We start from the raw sequence: 18,545 nt of genomic DNA on the forward strand, positions 1-18,545 counted from the left end.
TGATCTTCCTTCTGCACCCTCTCCTTCTCGTAGACCACCTCCCTGGCTCCACTGGAGTTTCCCCTGCATTGTCTGAAGTCCCTCTGGCATGCTGATTGCTCCCGGGCTTCCACATATGAGAGAGAATATATGATCCTTCACTAATGTTCTTCAGGTCCATCCATTTTCCTGCAAATGACATGATTTTGTTCTTTATTGCTAAGTAGAATTCCATTGTGTTTATATCCCATAATTTTGAAATCCATTCATCTGCTGTTGGACACCTTGGTTGGTCCCACAATTTGGCTATTGTGAATTGCACTGCTATAAACATGGATATACGTATGTTACTATAATATTCTGATTTTATCCCCTTTGGAAAGATACCCAGGATGGGTGTAGTTAGATCATAGGGTAGATCCATTTCAAACTTTGTGAGGAATCTTCACAGAAATCTGATCTCCATAGCAGCTATACTAATTTGCAATCCCACCAACAATGTAGAAGAGTTCCTACTTCCCCATGTTCTCACCAGCATTTATTTTTGTTTAACCTCTTGATGATTGTCACTCTGATTGGGGTTAGCTGGAATCTCGGTGTAGTTTTAATTTGCATCTCTCTGATTGCTAATGATGTTAAACACTTTCTTATGTATTTGTATTTCTTCTTTTGTGAAGTATATATTTAGTTCAATTGCCCATCTCTTGGTTGCTTTGTTGTTGTTGTTGTTGTTGTTGTTGTTGTTAGTGTTGAATCTTTTAAGTATATTTTAGATTCCTTCTATCAAAGGAATAGCTGACAAAGATCTTCTCCCATTCTGTAGGCTGTCTCTTTAGACTCTTAATGGTTTCATTTGATGAGCAGAAACTTATTTTGTGTGTGTGGGGGTGGGTCTGGGGATGGAACCCAGGGGCATTTGACCTCGAAGCTACACCCCCTGCCCTATTTTTTATTCTTTATTTTGAAACTGGGTCCCACTGAGTTGCAGAGGGCCTCACTAAGTAGCTGAGGCTGTCCGTGACCGCGATCCTCCGGTCTCAGCCTCCCGAATGCTGGGATTACAAGCGTGCGCCACCACGCCCGACTCCAGAAACTTCTTAATGTCATCCCATTTATTGATTCTTGTTTTAATTTCCTGAGCTTTGGGGATCTTGTTGAGGAAGTTTCTACCTATGCCTATACCTATACCCTCCTCTAGTAATTTCAAAATATCTGATCTAATTGTCAAGTCTGATTCATTTTGAGTTGACTCTTACGTATGGTGAGAGGTAGGGATTTAGTGTCATTTTTCTACAAATTCTTTTTCAATACTATAAATCATTCTAAAGTAAACATCATTGGAGAAATAAATGTGTGTTTTAAGTAATTTTCTTATGATAAAAATGATTTTCTTATGATGAATTGCTAGAGTGGAATGACTAGCCCAAAGGATTTATAATACATCAAGCCTGATAACAATAATACTGACCATAAGAAAAGCTATCATTGATTGAATGCTTCTACCATGAGCCTGGCCAAGCTCTTATGACCCCAGAGAAGGCTACCTTTGTAATGTCCTCCACAGGATGGGGAAAACATACCATGCAGCCACTTGCCACGGCCATGCTGCAGCCTGGTGACAGGTTCAGGTGGTACTTTGGGAGCAGCCAGCCAGGGCCAGCAATATTGTTCCTCCTTAGAGCTCACGAAGTCTTTCTATAACCAAGAACATTCCCCTGTTTGCTCCCTCTTCTTAGTGATATATTTTATATAATTTCAAAACCAGCCCACAGGAGACCCAACTATTGATCTTGGGAGGGCAAGGAGCCAAATGTGACACTTTTGATAAACTGTCAGGTAAGACAATTAGATGGGAAGGTGCAGTAAATAAGAAATCTCATCATAAGAAATCAATCTCTGTTCTTCTGGCTCCGCAGTACAGGCTCTGTGCACTTTGGAAAGCCTTTGAGATGCCCATCAGTTTTACTTCCTTGACCCACAGCCATCTGGGGCCAACGCTGAGGCTTATTTGGTCTTCATGGCAGTACCTTCCACCCTGCTCCTGGGATAGATCAACAGGCTGTGTGATGAGCACATGACATGTGAAAAGATGAGTTGTAAAATCAACCCATTCATGGGCTCAACAAATACTGATGTCTGTACTGCAGATGCAGAGATAAAAGGCGTCATTTCTATCATAAAGAGATAGGGGTGTGACCTGTTAGAAAATAATGCTGACATAAAGTAAGGAGGGCCCTGAGATGCAGCCTGGAGTAGAAAATAAAAATGAGCACTCTATAATCATCCTGGTCTTGGTTTTCATCTTACCCCTGCCATGTTGTAGCTCATGTGTTTATGGATGAGTTTTTCCATATTGAGTCTCACCATTCATAAAATGAGGACTATTTCTCACGAGGTTGTTGTGAGAATAACTCACTTAATGCCTAGCAAATAGTAAGCACCCTATTGGGGTCAGTTCATCAATCTAACTGGTCTACCTCACTCTTAGGCAGCCTGGCAACAAGGAGCTCTACTGGGAGAATGGCCAGTACTGATCTGCAGGCTTTGTTTTAATGATAATTAATGCTCTCATGTAGATTTCAAAACAGAGGATCTTCCTACTCAGTCAAGGGGTTCCTGGTTCCTCTCCATCCTTCTATAAATATTAAAGGTAACAGAGGTTCGAGGTTCCTCTCCTGGGGTGCACAGCACCCAGCCATATTCAGCCTAAGCACAACTCTCTCAGAATTGACAAGAGGAAGACAGCATGCCTCCTGCCAGCCCCATGTTCTTGTACGTTTCTTGAAGCTGATGCTGTGTTATTTGCACTATGCATAGCATATTCAAAATATGTTAACTATTACTACTGCTAAAGAGTTGGGGAATATCAAAGCAACCCAACCTTCAATCTTGTAAGAAGTTTAGACCACTTTCTAGAGAAGAGACTATCAGCTGAATTTTAGAGGGTATTACTGTTTGGATCTGCAGTGTCCCGCAAACCTCATGTGTTGGCAATGCAGCAATATTCAGAGGTGAAATCATTGAAGCATGAGGGTTCTAACCTCATCCATGAATTAATCCATTTGATGGGTTAATAATATGAATGGATTTACTGGATAGTAACTGAAGGCAGGTGGAAGTACTGCAGGCAGTAGATCACTGGGGCATGGCTTTGGGGACTATATCTGTCCCTGAGCCCTTCCTTCCTCTTATGCTCTGTTTCTGCCCATCATGAATTGAGAAGCTGCCTCCATCACACCTGCCACCATGATGCTTCTGCCTTGGAGCCGCCAACCATGGACTGAACCTCTGAAACTGTGAACCAAATAAACCTTTCCTCTTGAGTTGTTCTGATCAAGTATTTTGGCCACAGCAATAAAAAGCTGACTAGCACAGAGGGTAAGTTAAGACAATGAAGAAAGAAAATTAGAAAAAGAAAGGAAGGAAGAAAGGAAGGAAGGAAGGAAGGAAGGAAGGAAGGAAGGAAGGAAGGGACTTTTTAAAGCAGAAAACAAATGAAGATGCCTCTTGTTGTACAGACTGTAGAAGCTTCACAAATGATTGTCTTCTTTATAGACACTGTACTTTTCTGTGGCCTTGGCTTACCAGGACTGAACTGGCTCTTGTAGGCCAGAAGTGACCAAGGCAGAGTGACCCCTCTGGAAGCGCCTTGGTGATGCCCCTGTGTTGAGTTGGTGAAGATTTACAGCTGAGTATGCAACCCTCACTTAGAACACATGTTCGATGAAAGCAAAAGTGCCCGAGCCCCATATCGCTCAGAGCCACCTTTTGAACTGAAAATGTTCACTTTTCTATGCTTTCTGGACAGTCTTGTAAAGAGACCAGGACTTAATGTTTCCCACTGTTTCTCCCTGTTCTTAGACGTTTCATGTGAGAAAGCTAACATTTTTCAGAGGAGACCTGGTCTTCAGATACATCATTCTTCCTGATGCATGCCATATGTTGTTTTCAGCCAAACCCTATTGAGTACCTACTATGTGCCACGTCTCAAGGGGCTGCAGTAGTGGAAAAGGCTGAGCTGGCCCTGTCCTACCTGCTAGGAAATACAGCATTTCTGCTTTGCTCTGGCCAAGTCTGGTCACTGCTTCCCTTAAGGATCCTTCTCTGAGACAAATCTGAGATGAGGGGCTCTGGGATGTACCACATATTAGTAGACACTCTTAGTAAAGAGTCTCTCTCTTTTTCTACTCATTTTTATTCCCTCACCTCATTCTTCCCCATCCCAGACATTTAAAATATATCCTTTAAAAGACAAAAATACAGACATGGTAGCGTACACTTGTAATCCCAGTACTTAGGAGGCCGAAACAAGAGGATCGCAGGTTCTAAGTCAGCCTCAGCAATCAGTGGGGCTCTCAGCACCTTAGCAAGAACCTGTTTCCAAATAAAAAAAAAATAAAATAGAGCTGGGGATATAGGCCAGAGGTAGACTGCTCCTAGGTTCAATTCCCAGTACCATAAATACATACATACATACATACATACATACATACATACATACATACAAATATACTGTTTTGGAACTTAGAAACCATTATTTGGGGCTCATTATATAGGAGGAAAAATCTTGGCAGAACCCATAATCTGCTTATCTTCAACCAGCAAACCTCCAAAACTCCTGCCAACACCCAGAGGGCCCTCGACGGAGTTAAGCTCAGCAAACACTCCAGCTCAGAAGCTTTTTTTATTATTACAGAAAGAACTGGAGTTTCATCTTTTATAAAAGTCTACCAAAGCATCATCTCTGCAGATCTTCATCAGCTTCATACCACACTGAAAGGGAAATCTGAAGTTGTCCTAGAATGCAAACTTTGAAAGTCTCCAGTGTGTACCAAGTGCTTGTCCATAGTAGGTCTCAGCTGACGTCGGATGGACGGTCAGTCTCCTGGCCTGCTGGGTCCATCTGCAGCCTAGTTAACAATCCCTTCCTCACTCTCCACCCCACCACATCAGCCTGCTTGCTCTCCTTCAGTCACACCCAGCTCGTTCTGCTTCTGTGTATTGGTCATGTCCAGTTATTATAACAAATTCCTGAGGTAGATTGACTTAGAGAGAGAAAAATTGATTGAGTTCATGGTTTCAGAATCTTCAGTAAGTAGTGCACACTTGGGCACTTTTGCCTTGGGTTTGTGTTGGCTCATCGTAGCCTGAACGTGAAGCAGAGCAAGCCCGTTCACCTCGTGGCTGAGAGTGGAGGGAAAAAGAGGAGAAAGGATCTGGAGCCCCACTATTGCCTTTAAGAACACACCTCCAAAGGCCTTAAAACCTCTCCCTAGACCCACTTGGCATAATGTTCTCCAGTTTCATCATTTCCCTGCAAATGATGTGATTTTGTTCTTCTTTATGGGTGAGTAAAGTTCTACTGTGCACGTATCCCATAGCTTTGTAATCCATTCATCTGTTGGTGAAAATCTTGGCTGGTTTTATAGTTTGGCAATGGTGAATTGTACAACTGTAACACCAGATGCCAAGCCTCATGCGAGAGTCATGTACCTATGATACAACTTAATTTGTAAAGGAGACACAGTAAGAGATTAAAAATAGCTAATAATAAATTAGAATATTTATAACAGCATTCTGAAAGAAAAGTTATATGACTATAAACATAGATATGCATGTCTTAGTTTCACAGTTTAATTTCCATTCTTTTGGGTAGACACCCAGAAGCGGTATTGCTAGATCAAATCCACTTTATTTAGGTCTAGTTTTAAGAACTGAGACATACATGTTTTAAGTGGACAATTGGATTCTTCAAATCAGGCACATATCTACTTGATATACAGCATTGCCACAGCCCGCAGGGACATACCCCAGTCTGTGCATGGCGCACCCCCACCCCAGGCCACTGCTCTCTGCCACTAGACCCTTGGGTTTGTCTGGCCTTGAGTGTCCTACACGGGGACCCACATGCTCTTTGTGTCTGGCTTCTTTCACTAAATAGGATGTCAGTGAGATTTCCCTGTGGTGTGTGCATCAATGGCTCATTCTTTTGATTGCTGAGTAGATTTCCAATTGTATGGCTATAGAGTGGCCCTTCCTTATCCATGGGGAGATGCCCCAAGACCCCCAATGGATACTGAAAACATGGATAGTACCTAACCCTATATATACTAGGCTTTTTCCTATGCATACATACCTGTGATGAAATGAATTTTTAACTTCTTTTTGTGTGTGTGGTACTGGAGATTGAACCCAAAGGCATTCTACTTCTGAGCTACATTCCCAGCTCTTTTTCTTTTTTCTTTTTTCTTTTTTTCTTTTTTCTTTTTTTCTCGGTACTAGGAATGGAACCAGTGACATTCTACCTCCAAGCTATACTCCCAGCTCTATTTTTTATTTTTTAGTCTTTTGATTTTTTTTTTTTTGGTGGTACTGGGGTTCCTGGAAGCCCTTCTACCTCCGGGCTACACTCCCAGACCTATTTTATATTTTTGAAACAGGGTCTCTTACGCCAGCGCAGCTGGCTTTGAACCTGCGCGATCCTCCTGTCTCCGCCTCCCTAGCGCGGGGATTACAAGCGTGCGCCACCACGCCCGGCTAGTCTTTTGATTTTTTTAAACAGGGTCTCACTGGGTTGCGAAGGGCCTCGCTAAGTAGCTGAGGCTGTCCACAAACCGCGATCCTCCAGTCTCTGCCTCCTGAATGCTGGGGTTACAAGCGTGCACTACCACACCTGGCTTAGTTTTCATTTATTTGAAACAGAGTCTCACTAGGTTGCTAAGAATCTTACTATGTTGTTGAGGTTGGCCTCAGACCTGCAATCCTCCTGTCTCACCCTCATAAATGTCATTCAGTATTCCACATTCCCAAAAATAACCTGTGTTTTATGCCATGATATTCTGATTATATACCTGTAAATCCTCAAAGCACATTGTTATTCCTCATTCCTATGTAGCACCAACAAGGGAAAACTAGAGATATTAAATAACTGAATACTACCCATTCCTTCTATAAACATTGATTAAACACCAGATGGCAAGCCTCATGCTAGAGTCACGTACCTATAATACAACTTAATTTGTAAATGAGACACAGTAAGAGATTAACAATAACTAATAATAAACTAGAATATAACAGCATGCTGAAACAAAAGTTACATGGATGTGGTCTCTCTCAAACGAATCCAGAGAAATTTGGACATTTTTTTTTTTTTTGTGGTACTGGGGTTCCTGGAAGCCCTTCTACCTCCGGGCTATACTCTCAGACCTATTTTTACATTTTTATTTGGAAACAGGGTCTCCTAAGCCAGCGCGTGTGGCTGGCTTCGAACCTGCGTGATCCTCCTGTCTCCGCCTCCCAAGCGCGGGGATTACAAGCGTGCGCCACCACGCCCGGCTAAATTTGGACATTTTTAAGCTACGGCTGAAGCAGGTAGATGAGACCATGGAAAGTCAAGGTGAGGACCAGGAGGGCTCCCGTGCCACAGCGTGTCTGCCCACGCCCGCTAATGGACATCGGGGTCCTGCGGCTTGCTTGCTGTCTTAGTCATAGACTCTGTAACTCCCTGCCATCCTGCTCCTCATTGGCTATGTCAGCTCCAGGAGGATGAGAGCCTGGACCACATCGTTCGCTGTTATGTCCTCGGTACCCAGAGGAGTGCTAGGCATGCAGGAGGTGCCCAGTGTTTGTTGAATGAACAATTGCTTGTACACAAATTTCCTCCCTTCATATAAACAAGGACAAGAATCAGGCTCAGAGCTGTGCTTCAGATCTTCTTTTCTACTGACCCTTATTTAAAAATAATTAAGTGAACACACACACACACACACACACACACACACACACACACACACGTGCAAATGAGAGAAGCTGGTCAGTACACTAGCTCCCTGTTCGTAAGGTGTACCGACTGGCTGATACGACAGTGGGTTCCAGCTGTGGTCTCTGTAGCTGGCTGGTTGGGTATGAATCTCACCCCCATCACCTACTGAATTTCAGGCAAATTATATAATCTCTCTGTGCCTCCGTTTTCTCATAGGCAAAATGGGGTACATTTGTCTTCAGTAGTGTTTTTATGAGCACTAAGTAAGAGAGTCCATGCAACCCATTTATCACAGAGCCTGTCTTTATTAAATGTTAGCTCAGGGAAGCACAGGGGCATGGACCCATAACCTCAGCTACTTGGGAGGCTGAGGCAGGAGCATCATTAATTCCAGGCCAGCCTGGGCAATTTAGCGAGACCTGTTTCAGAATAAAAAATAAAAAGGGCTTGGGATATAGCTCAGTGGTTAAACCCCTGGGTTTAATCTTTAGAACAACAAACAGACAAACAAATGTTAGCTTATAGTGAGTGTCATCTGAGAAGTTACAAACAAAAACAGAGGAAAACTGCATAGTGGATACTAAAATTCCCTAAAAACCTTTCTGTTCACCTGTCTATCACTCTCCGTGTACATCTGCATACATATCGTGGTGCTGGGGATGGAACCCAGCACTTCACACATGCCAGGCAAGTGCTTCTACCACTAAGCTAGACACTAAAAACACTTCTTAAGGGTTAGGGACATAGCTCAGTGGTAAAGCACTTGCCTAGCATGTAAGAGGTTCTCAGTTCAATCCCCAGCACTGTTGAAAGAAAAATCTTAAAACCAGTTATGTCCTTAAAGACAGCAGAAGTCGCCCCATGGATACAGACTATTGCAGACGTTGCGTGCTCTGGGCCTCCCTCTTCTCCGTGCATTCAGTCGAGGTCTTCAGAGATCGCCCGCTGTATTCCAGGCACGAATCTTGGCACTGGGGGACACTGTGTTGAGTACAACAAATAAGGCTCTCGCTCTTCAGGAGTTTAAAGCCACAGAAAGGAGCTAGACTAAAAGTGGATACGAATCGAGTAATTTAAAAGAACGATGTGTTCAGGCTGAGGACAGAAAGGAGAAGAAGCGATGGAAGTGTTATGTTTAGGCCCAGGCAGGACAGATGGGAGGCAGGCAGTTGTGAGATCAGGGGCAGGCCAGGCCAGGCAGAGGGAGCAGCTGGTGCAAAGGCCCTGAGGCAGGGAGGCGCGAGCCTGCTGTGGGAGCAGGGTGGCTGAGCGCAGGGACAGTGGCGTTGGGAGAGCTGGGACCAGGCAGCTCTCAGATCTACTTACAGATCAGGCCTGGCACACACAGCAGATCCACCAGCTCTTCCCCAAATTCTGTGTCTGCTCCAGTGACACACTTTCCTGCCGCAGGTATCCTGCCTGCTTCTGCTGGAGTACCCCAGTGCTGCAAAGCTTGGCCTTCCTCCCTGGTGCCCACTCAGTGGCATCTTAAAGAGACTCAGAAACCCAGCCAGCCGCCAGGAAGGCTGGAAGCTCTGGCCAGCTTCTTGGAGAACTTGGAGCGACCTCCCAGAGCCCTTACCACTCATGCAAATCCAACTTGAAGCCCTGGCCTGGCTGCCGGCCCTGCTGGGTGGTACTGAGTCCATCCTGAACTTCTCCAGCAGCCGTTGCTCTCACTGAGAAGTGGGGCTAAGACGAAGGTCTCTGGGAGGACCAAAGGGAGACGGCACATTCCAGCATCTGCCATTGTAGCTAGCACACACATGCCCCATCAAAAATAAGTTTGGGTGTTTAGTGTTTTATTTTATGTTGCTTTGTATTATTTTATTTTGCTTTGTTTTGTCTGTACTGGCGATTGAAACGAACCCAGAAACATTCTACCTCTGAGTCTGAAACAGGGTCTCACTAAGTTGCTGAGGCCAGCCTCAAACCTGGGATCCTCCTAACTCAAGTACTGGGATTACAGATAGGTACCACCACGCCCAGCTAAGCTCTTTTAAGTTCTGATGATAACTTTTTCCACTAGTGCAAAGGGACATGGAACAAAAGAATCAAGAATCCCACCCTGGCAGATGAATTCTACCCCACTCTTGATTTTAAGGCTCCCTGCTTGGTCCCTTTCTTTCTACCTGATTCTGACCTGCGGAGTGTGATACCATGAGCTACTGCAGTCTAGAAGTGCAGGTGCTGTTTGCTGCCTGGAAGCTTGGGGGCTCCTTCTCAGGAGCAGTGCCCACAGCGATCCAGTTGCCTCTAGTTAAGTCACTCAGACACTGGAAGTACAAACTCAGCCGAGTCCTGAAAAAGACATGCGAGGCCGTGCTCAGGGATGCCGGCCTCCACTGGCGCCAGCTGTCTTCTTGCTACCCTTCCGTTAGTGCTCAGCCCTTTTGAAAGAGAGCAAAGACTTTGTGCTGAGCTTTAATGAGGAATCAGCCGGGCGCACTTTGCCACGGGCCTGGCTGGAGGCAGAGAGAGATGAACAGCCTCCGGGAGTGACCTACCACCGCTATGTCGTTCCCCCATCACGGAGGCGAGCAGAGCCCAGTGGAGATGTGGCTTCAAGCGGCCTTGTGCACACAGGCTGCTCCCTCGATCCCACCAACTGCTGAGCACGCCCTGCCATTTGAGATGGAATCAACATCAGACATCGGGAGCCGGGATGCTGCCAGCGGGGCGTGAGGGGAATGGCCAGCCGGGCGTGGGAAATGTCACCGTTTATTGCTTTTCCCGGTCCCTGTCAACCCTCGGCCTTCCAAGTAGCAATAAAATTCTTTTTGCTGTGTCCCAGGGTCCTGGACCTAGTCATAACGCCTTCCTGAAGGGCGATGAGTCTGTCTTTAACCTTGCCCTCTCCGGCAGGTGTGGAGTGGTGCAGCTTCCAGGAGCATGGCTGGCTTCTCAGCCCCCACGTAGATGGACATCTTCCCTTCTGGGCCAGTGACAGGCCCCGCTCAGTGGTCCAGGCACCCCCCCCTCTCCTGCAGCTCTTCTGGAAACCCACTAAGTTATCTTAATTACCCTTCCTCCTCCGTCTCTGCCAAGAAGTTGGGAGATTTATAATTGGATCAGTCAAATATTTGCCATGGTTTATTTCTTCTTCGCCTCCCCAGCTCTCATAGAAGTTGCATTTTCATGCCACTTTGGAGCAGGACTAATGACTCGCAGGCACAGCCTTAGCGTTGCATGCCAACACGGGTTATATTTCCAAGGCCTGCGGAAGAGAGAGGACTTGGAGGAGAGGGGTTATCGCGCTATCCACCCCCTGCGGAGCTGCAGGAGACACGACTTGTTTAGAGAGACAGATTTCCCCTGCACAGATACACCCTTCTGTTGGGATTTGGTCGAGTGCCTTCTGATCCCCTGCCAGGTTATCTGCAGACCTATCAGACAGCATGTGCCATGGCACGACCTTCTTAGTCAACAAAGCACAGCACGGTCCCCTCCCCACCCCCGCCGAGCATCACTGTCCTGGATTGATCACCATGGGGTCATGGAACAGAAAATTCAGATGTCCTTGGTCCTAAGCCCAAATTCTCAATTCCCAGTGATGGGTCATGGAAAGAGAACTCTGGCCAGGTCTACAGTTTTGGAAAATGGCCTCCTTCTCATGGCAGCCAGTCTACCAGGCATGCTGACAAGGCCGCAGTCTAGGACAGCAGTCCTAGAAAGCAGAGGCTCCCCTGAACCAGGTGTCCTTCTCAAACACCAGCTCTCACTGGCTCCGGTCTCTCCACCCTGCAAAGCCGCCGCCAGGTTTGGCTCAGCTGAACTACCTAGTGTTTCTAGCCCTTCCTCTTCCCCAAGTTACAACAGCAGTGTGTGAAACCACGTGATTCTGCAAGGAGGTAAATCACTCAGTTGGCCCTAGAGCCCTCTGAGACCCACCAGAACACAGAGAAGCACAGACTGGATGATCCCAGGCAAGTTAGAGAACACAGACAACCCGGCCCATGGCGGAGCTGGAACTCAGCCAGCAGAAGACCTGCTGGTGTTTCCCAGGTGGTCCTTCCCTTCTGCCTACTAGGAAATGGGAAATTTGCAAGAGCTTGCTGTGGTCTGAGAGAATGAACTGGGAAGGAAGAGAGACATGAAGTTGGGAAATCTGGGAAAACCACGTTGAAGTCACAAATTGCATCACTGAATCTCTTGGGTGGCTTGCTGTGGGGGGTTGGTCACTGATCTCTGTGATGCAATGTCAAGCTCTCCTCCAGGTGTTACTCCTAGCATCCCACCCACCCCTGTCCTGGGGCTCTCCATCTGGGGCTTTAAGGGTGCCCTGGTACCCTCTGGAGTAGACAGGAATGGACAAAGAATATGTGAGAGATCTCACAGGGCATTTGATGGCAAGGTCTAGAAATAAAGTTTAAATTGGACGTGGTGGTGCACGCTTGTAATCCCAGTACTTGGGAGGCCGAGACAGGAGGATCACAACTTCAAAGTCAGCCTCGGCTACTTAGTGAGGCCCTCTGCAACTTAGTGGGACCCTGTTTCAAAATAAAGACTGAAACTTAGGGCTGGGGGGGGTATAGCTCAGAGGTACAGTACCCCTGGGTTCAATGAAAAAAAAAAAAGGAAAAAGAAATGAAGTTTAACCCTCAGTTTATGTGCCATTGTCCAAGATGGTAGGATGCCCCCACCTAGCTGCAAAGGAGCTAGATCCTGATATGGGGGCCAGCAGCTTTGTGTCCCACAAAGGTCACTACACAGCAGTGTCCAAGGAGGAAGCTAAAGGAGACCAGAGAAGGAACAATGAAAGCCTGGGCTACGTATCCTTCCATGAAGAATCAGGAGGATTCAGGCACAGTGGCACACACCTGTGATCCCAGTACTTTTTAGCCTGAGACAGGAGGATCGCAGTTCCAGACCAGCCTCAACAATTTAGCCAGACCCTCAGCAACGTAGTAAGACCCTGTCTCTCAAATAAAAAAAGAAATAAGGGTGGGAGTATAGCTCAGAGGTAGAATGGGCCTAGTACCCCCCAAAAAAAAAATTGGGAAAATGATGTTAATTAGGCCTTATAAAGGCAACTCTCAAACTTGATGTCAAAGACAAATTTGTATCACTTGCATGGTCTGCCCTGGATGGCACAGGACGCCCTGACTCTAACTTCAACCCTTTCTCTCCCATTCAAGAAGCACTTCAGAAAAAAGGAGCAAAAATTACTATTACCAGAGACAAAACTTGCAATACATTCTGATTTCATTTTCTTTCTACACAATTCATTTACAAATTTGTTATTTTACTCATGTGATACTTAGCAAATAACTATTGATCGGATTCTGCCCCAGGTGAATTTGATAACAGCTGTGAATTCCAGTAATGGGAGCTGCAATCGTTAAGGCACCTTCACAGGCACAAAGAGTACTTACTGTTCCAAGAACTTGACATGTCTTGACTCATTCAATCTTCACAGCGGCGTTTGCATATGGATGCTGTTATTAGCCCCATTTCAAAGATGAGGAGACAGAGGTACATCTTGCGTGAGGATCCCAGCGAGTGTGTGACAGGACTAAGACCCGAACCACAACACGGGACGACTCTGAAGTCCTCACGCTGGGCCACCGCCGTGTGCGGATGCGGCCCCTCTCCTGCCTCTTACATTCTTTTCAGCGCACTGACAGTCGACACAAAGACAATTATATCATTTTAGGGGAGCGATAACAGCTTGGAAAAATAGAGTGCAATAAAGGGATACCGGATTAAGACACAATAGCCACCATAGCCTATCACACCCTTTTGTCCCAGGACCTAATTTGAGAGCCTTGTGTCTGGCAGATTCTTCCTTAAATGAAAACTGCCCTCCAAGCTTCTGCAGAGGCCTCCAAGGGGCCAGCAGGAATAGATGCCCTCTCTCTCCTCTGAAAAATGCCTTTGCCAGAACAGTTTGATTGGTTGGACAGCAAGCGCTGCCACCGGTCTTAAGCCATTTCTGAGTGAGTCCCTGGCTGGTCAGCCAGTTCAGGGAGAGATGACAAATGCCCAAATTAGTAATGAGCAATGGCCTCACACAAGTAATCACCTTCCCCAAACTTTTCCTCATGGGGGTGATAACTCGGACCCCAAATGAAGTCTATTCTTCTCACCTTGGCACCAAGGAAGTTACAGTCATCCCTCTGGCTGACAGCAATTTGTGGACATGGGTCTTTGTAGTTGGACATTTACGAGGTTGCTAAGGAACAAATGCTTTGGTTACAAAGGCCTCCGAAAACAGCCTCGGTTTGTCATCGCCTTTCAAATCATTTATTTTAGCCCATAAAGACAGCTGTGACCAATGGGATATGGGGTAGAGGGGAGCTAAACACAAATGATTATTTCCTGAGATACAGGGAAGATTTCGTCTCCCAGGCAGAGGCCATCTGCAGCTCCCACGAGTGACAACAAAGCCATGCGCAGCCTCTCCGCCCTCGTGATCTGCAAGAGGGCGACTCATGGTCACTCGGTACTCAAAGACTGCGCCGCATCTCCCAGACTCTGCCCATGCGTTATCTTACACGATCCTTATCACAGCCCCAAGAGCCGGATGCTGCTGACCCCCTGTACGAAAACTGGAAAGACAGTAAAAATAGATTCAATGTCAAACAATGGCAGGTGGTGGGGAGGGAAGCCAAAGGCAGGTGTGTCTGATGGCAAAACCTTTGTGCTCAAGATTATAGTCTTTTGATTTCAATGATAAGAGTTTCAGATTGGAAACAGGTGACTCAGGCCCCGGGGTAGTCACACTACGGGGTTCCCCGGAGTTTCATTCTGTGAACTTTGTGCAGAAGGCTTCGAGGTGATGCCTGTAATCTGCAAGTCCTTTCTATGGAAGGGGAATGGAGGAAAAGTTCCATCCCATGGAGGTTTTGCTAGAGACCTGCACTGTGAATCTTCCCTGCAAGTCAACATGCATGTGGCTTTTCGATGACAACGTCTGCGAGGTCATCCCCTTTCCACTGGGGTTTTGTCGATTTTCTCATCAACAAGAAGGAGATATCCGTATCTGCTTTCCCTCTGCCCAACCCGTGGTTCAATCCTGTCATCCCCTAAAATTTTTCTGCAGTATCGTCTCCTTATTTACCACCCTCATCCCTCTTACACATGGATTTCTACAATCCTACAACCCAACAGTTTGCCTGTGGGCTATCACTCACTCCTGTAGAACGTCTTTGATCCAGTCTGCACACACTCCTCAGAACACCCCTGTCATCACATTCATCACAACTCTGGAATCTGCAGTAGCTCCACTTGCCCTGCATAAGATTTCTTTCTTTTTTTTTTACCTCCGGGATATACTCCCAGACCTTTTTTACATTTTTATTTGGAAACAGGGTCTCACTAAGTTGCCGAGAGCCTCACTAAGCAGCTGAGGCTGGCTTCAAACCTGTGCGATCCTCCTGTCTCAGCCTGGCTTCAAACCTGTGCGATCCTCCTGTCTCAGCCTCCCAAGCGCGGGGATTACAAGCGTGAGCCACCATGCCCAGCCCTGCATAAGACTGCACCTTACAGTCTGTCCTGTTACAGAGAGCAGGACTCCTTAGGTCACATTTGTTCTTCCCCTTCTCCCATCTCTAGAAGCCTCAGCTGGCCACTCTATCTCTCACTAATCACATCCAGCTCTGAACCTGGACTCCACTGTTTAATTGCTGGTTTATCCAAGTCCAGGCACTGAGGGGGCGTGGACGTTGCAATGGAGCATATCTGGGTCCAGGCTTTTGCTCCGCCGCCTGAAAGCTGTGTGACTTTGGACACGTTGCTAGACTTTTCGGAGCTCCACTTTCTTTATCTATAAAATGTGGATAAGCTGGGCGTGGTGGTGCGCCCTTGTAATCCCAGCACTTGGGAGGCTGAGACAGGAGGATCCAGGTTGTGGCCAGTCTCAGCTTCTTAGTGAGGCCCTCTACAACTTACTGAGACCCCTGTTTCAAATATAAAAAATAAAAAAATCCGGCTGGAGGTGTAGCTCCGAGGTAGAATGCCCCCGGGTTCAATCCCCAGCACCACACAAAAAATAAAATAAAATATGTATAAAGCTAGGGGGCATAGGTCAATGGTAGAATACTTGCCTAGCATGCACGAGGCCCTGAATTCAATCTCTAGCACCACAATATACATGTGAGTGTGTGTGTGTGTGTGTGTGTGTGTGTAAAAATCCATATTTGGTACTATAAAAATAGTACCAAAAAGGATTTTTCCAGAATTAAAAAAAATGATGGCCATGGTGATGATGATAATGTCTCTAATGTCTTGTGTTTGCTGTACCAGGCACTATTCTAGGTCTTGTATTAATCCTCACGGCGGCCCTATAACACGGGTATAGGTTCAAGTTTTGGGGGGATTTCAGAACTGCGGATAACAGATTGTCACCTGTCAAGAGTTTAAAAAAATAACAATCTTTATGAGCATAATACATAGGGGTTTAAGGTTGTACTTTTGCCACTTGTTCTAGTGGATGAGCTCTCCCTAAAAAGTACACTGGAAAGTACTTCCGGGTTAGCTGCTGGAGGAGGGAGGCTCGGGCCACGGGGCGTGGCACCTGGGCTCACGTGGGCTCTCTCCTTCCCCAGTATGACTTCATGGAGCGCCTGGACGGGAAGGAGAAGTGGAGCGTGGTGGAGTCGCCCAGGGAGCGCCGGAGCATCCAGACGCTGGTGCAAAACGAAGCTGTGTTCGTGCAGTACCTGGACGTTGGCCTGTGGCACCTGGCCTTCTACAACGATGGCAAAGACAAGGAGATGGTGTCCTTCAACACCGCAGTCCTAGGTAGGTGTGCGGTCTCCCGGTGAAAAGCCACGGAGGGAGGACGGGAAGATTCCGAGCTTTTGCAGGATGGTTTTCACTCAAGATCACGTCCAAACACAAGTTCCCAATATATCATCTAGATTGTGAAAGAGGCACCCCTGGTCCCCGGATGTCATTGGGAGTTTGGGGCAGGCTGCATGGGCAGCGTCCTGGGCACACAGCCTCAGTGAGACATTGCAGTCATGTAAATTTCCTCCCAGTACCCTAGAACTAACCCCACTGCTCAGTTTAGACCGCTATTAGCAGAATCAAATAAAATCAAGTCTATACTCTATACATATGTGGTAGAAATAATAAGTCCTGGCCAGTCTCACCAGCTCAGAATTTCTTTTTTAAAAACTGAGATTTTCCAGGCGTGGTGGCGCATGCTTATAATCACAATACTTGGAAAGCTAAGACAGGAGGATCGCAGGTTCAAAGGCAGCCTCAGCAGCTTAGTGAGGCTCTCAGCCACTTAGTAAGACCCTGTTTCCAAATGAAATATAAAATAGGTCTGGGGATAGAGCCCAGAGGTAGAAGGCCCCGGTGTTCTATCCCCAGTATTAAAAAAAAAAAAATAGATTTATCAATGCCAGTCACAGTGTTGTGCGAGGAGAGGGTGAAGGGGCAGGGTGGAACTGGGGGAGGCTCAGTGAGTGCTGTGTGCCTGTGTGCCTCCATCACTGAACTTCATCCTGATGTATGATTACCATGCACCAATTAAAAAAAAAAAAAAAACCTGAGGACACTTCAAGGTAAGCCTAATGGCATATGCCTATAATCCCAGTACTTGGTAGGCTGAGACAGGAGGATCACAGGTTTGAGGCCGGCCTCAGCCACTTAGCAAGACCCTCAGTGACTTCAAAGTTAAAAAAAAAATTTTATAAAGGGCTGGGAGTGTAGCTCAGAGGTAGACTGCCCTTAGGTTCGATCCTCAGTTCTGTCACACGACCATCAAAAATCAAGGCTACTTCAAAATTTAAAAAGTTATTTAAAACCTAAAAATAAATCAGAGAAAGAATATAGACATTTAAAAAAAAAATCTTACCCATATACCAAACAGGAAAATCTCAACATGCTTTAATTAAATTCCTGTCATTGTGGGGTGTGTTTTTAGCCCCTCTTTTTATTTGCTGGTAGGAGAAAAAGATGAGGTTTTATCCCAGAATTCCTCTTGTGTGAACATGTCAGCCTTAAGAGGGTCATCGGCTTGAGAAGAATTTATTAAGTTTTCTATCATAAGCTCTTGAAATTTAACAAAAGGACTTGCAGATATTTCCATGGAGTCTGCTTTGTAGTGGCATCTTAATCTCTTACCTGGGGAGGATAATTGACCCTGGCTAGAACCTCTGTACTTGGCACATTGTTGGGTGATTTCATGGGGGAGTAAACTAAAGTTTGCAAAGGTAACCAAGTACCCTAAGACCCCAGGATGTGGAAATAACAGAAATGGCCAGGGGCTCCGGGCCATGTCCTTTGCTTTCCTAGATCACGTGGTCTCAGCTTTAAGCTGCGGGGCTCAAGACTCCTTGGGGGAAGCCTGGACTGAGTGGCTTCATGAGGGACAACCTGGCAGCTCCAGGACTCAATCCCAAATTTCCCTTCCTACATCTTCATGGGCATTTGCTTCTCTCCTGAGCCCCGGGCTCTGTCTGTGAAATGGTAATGGTTGGAGTGGCCGGTGGTCACTCCATGAGAGCTGATAGATTTTAGAAATACATTGTACACAGCTGTGTTTTCACAGACTGCATTTTAAAAACATCTCTATTGACTCTGTGGATTTTTTCTTCCAAGTGGCTTCCTGATTCTTAAAAGACCTGTATCATCCAACCTGAAATTCAAGCAGCTATTATTTGTGGGTGGCCACAACTTCAGAAATGTATAAAATCACAGCAAGTTTTGGTATTGACCATAGAGTTGAAGGCTATCCTTTTCCCTTTTTTTTTTTTTTCCTGGATGCCCCCTCAGTACCACCAGGCCTCATAGAGATATCCTTTTCTCTTTGCTAAGGAAAGATCAGCTCAATCAAGGCTAGTTAGAT

The 18,545-nt window shown here is 46.1% G+C and overlaps 1 protein-coding gene across 7 annotated transcripts in view; it reads left to right on the plus strand.

The window, feature by feature from the left end:
- TENM2 (teneurin transmembrane protein 2) overlaps positions 1 to 18,545 on the plus strand; it is a gene marked incomplete at both ends in the record, with an annotated part of 986,019 nt that overhangs the window by 803,519 nt on the left and 163,955 nt on the right. For all 7 annotated transcript variants that reach the window (XM_080698868.1, XM_080698869.1, XM_080698870.1 and 4 more), the window contains one exon: positions 16,291 to 16,486. In XM_080698868.1, the coding sequence (XP_080554994.1) occupies positions 16,291 to 16,486 (196 nt within the window). The remainder of the gene's footprint in view (positions 1 to 16,290; positions 16,487 to 18,545) is intronic.

The sequence above is a fragment of the Muscardinus avellanarius genome, assembly GCF_963383645.1.
Source record: "Muscardinus avellanarius genome assembly, chromosome: 7".
NCBI classification, from domain to species: domain Eukaryota; kingdom Metazoa; phylum Chordata; class Mammalia; order Rodentia; family Gliridae; genus Muscardinus; species Muscardinus avellanarius.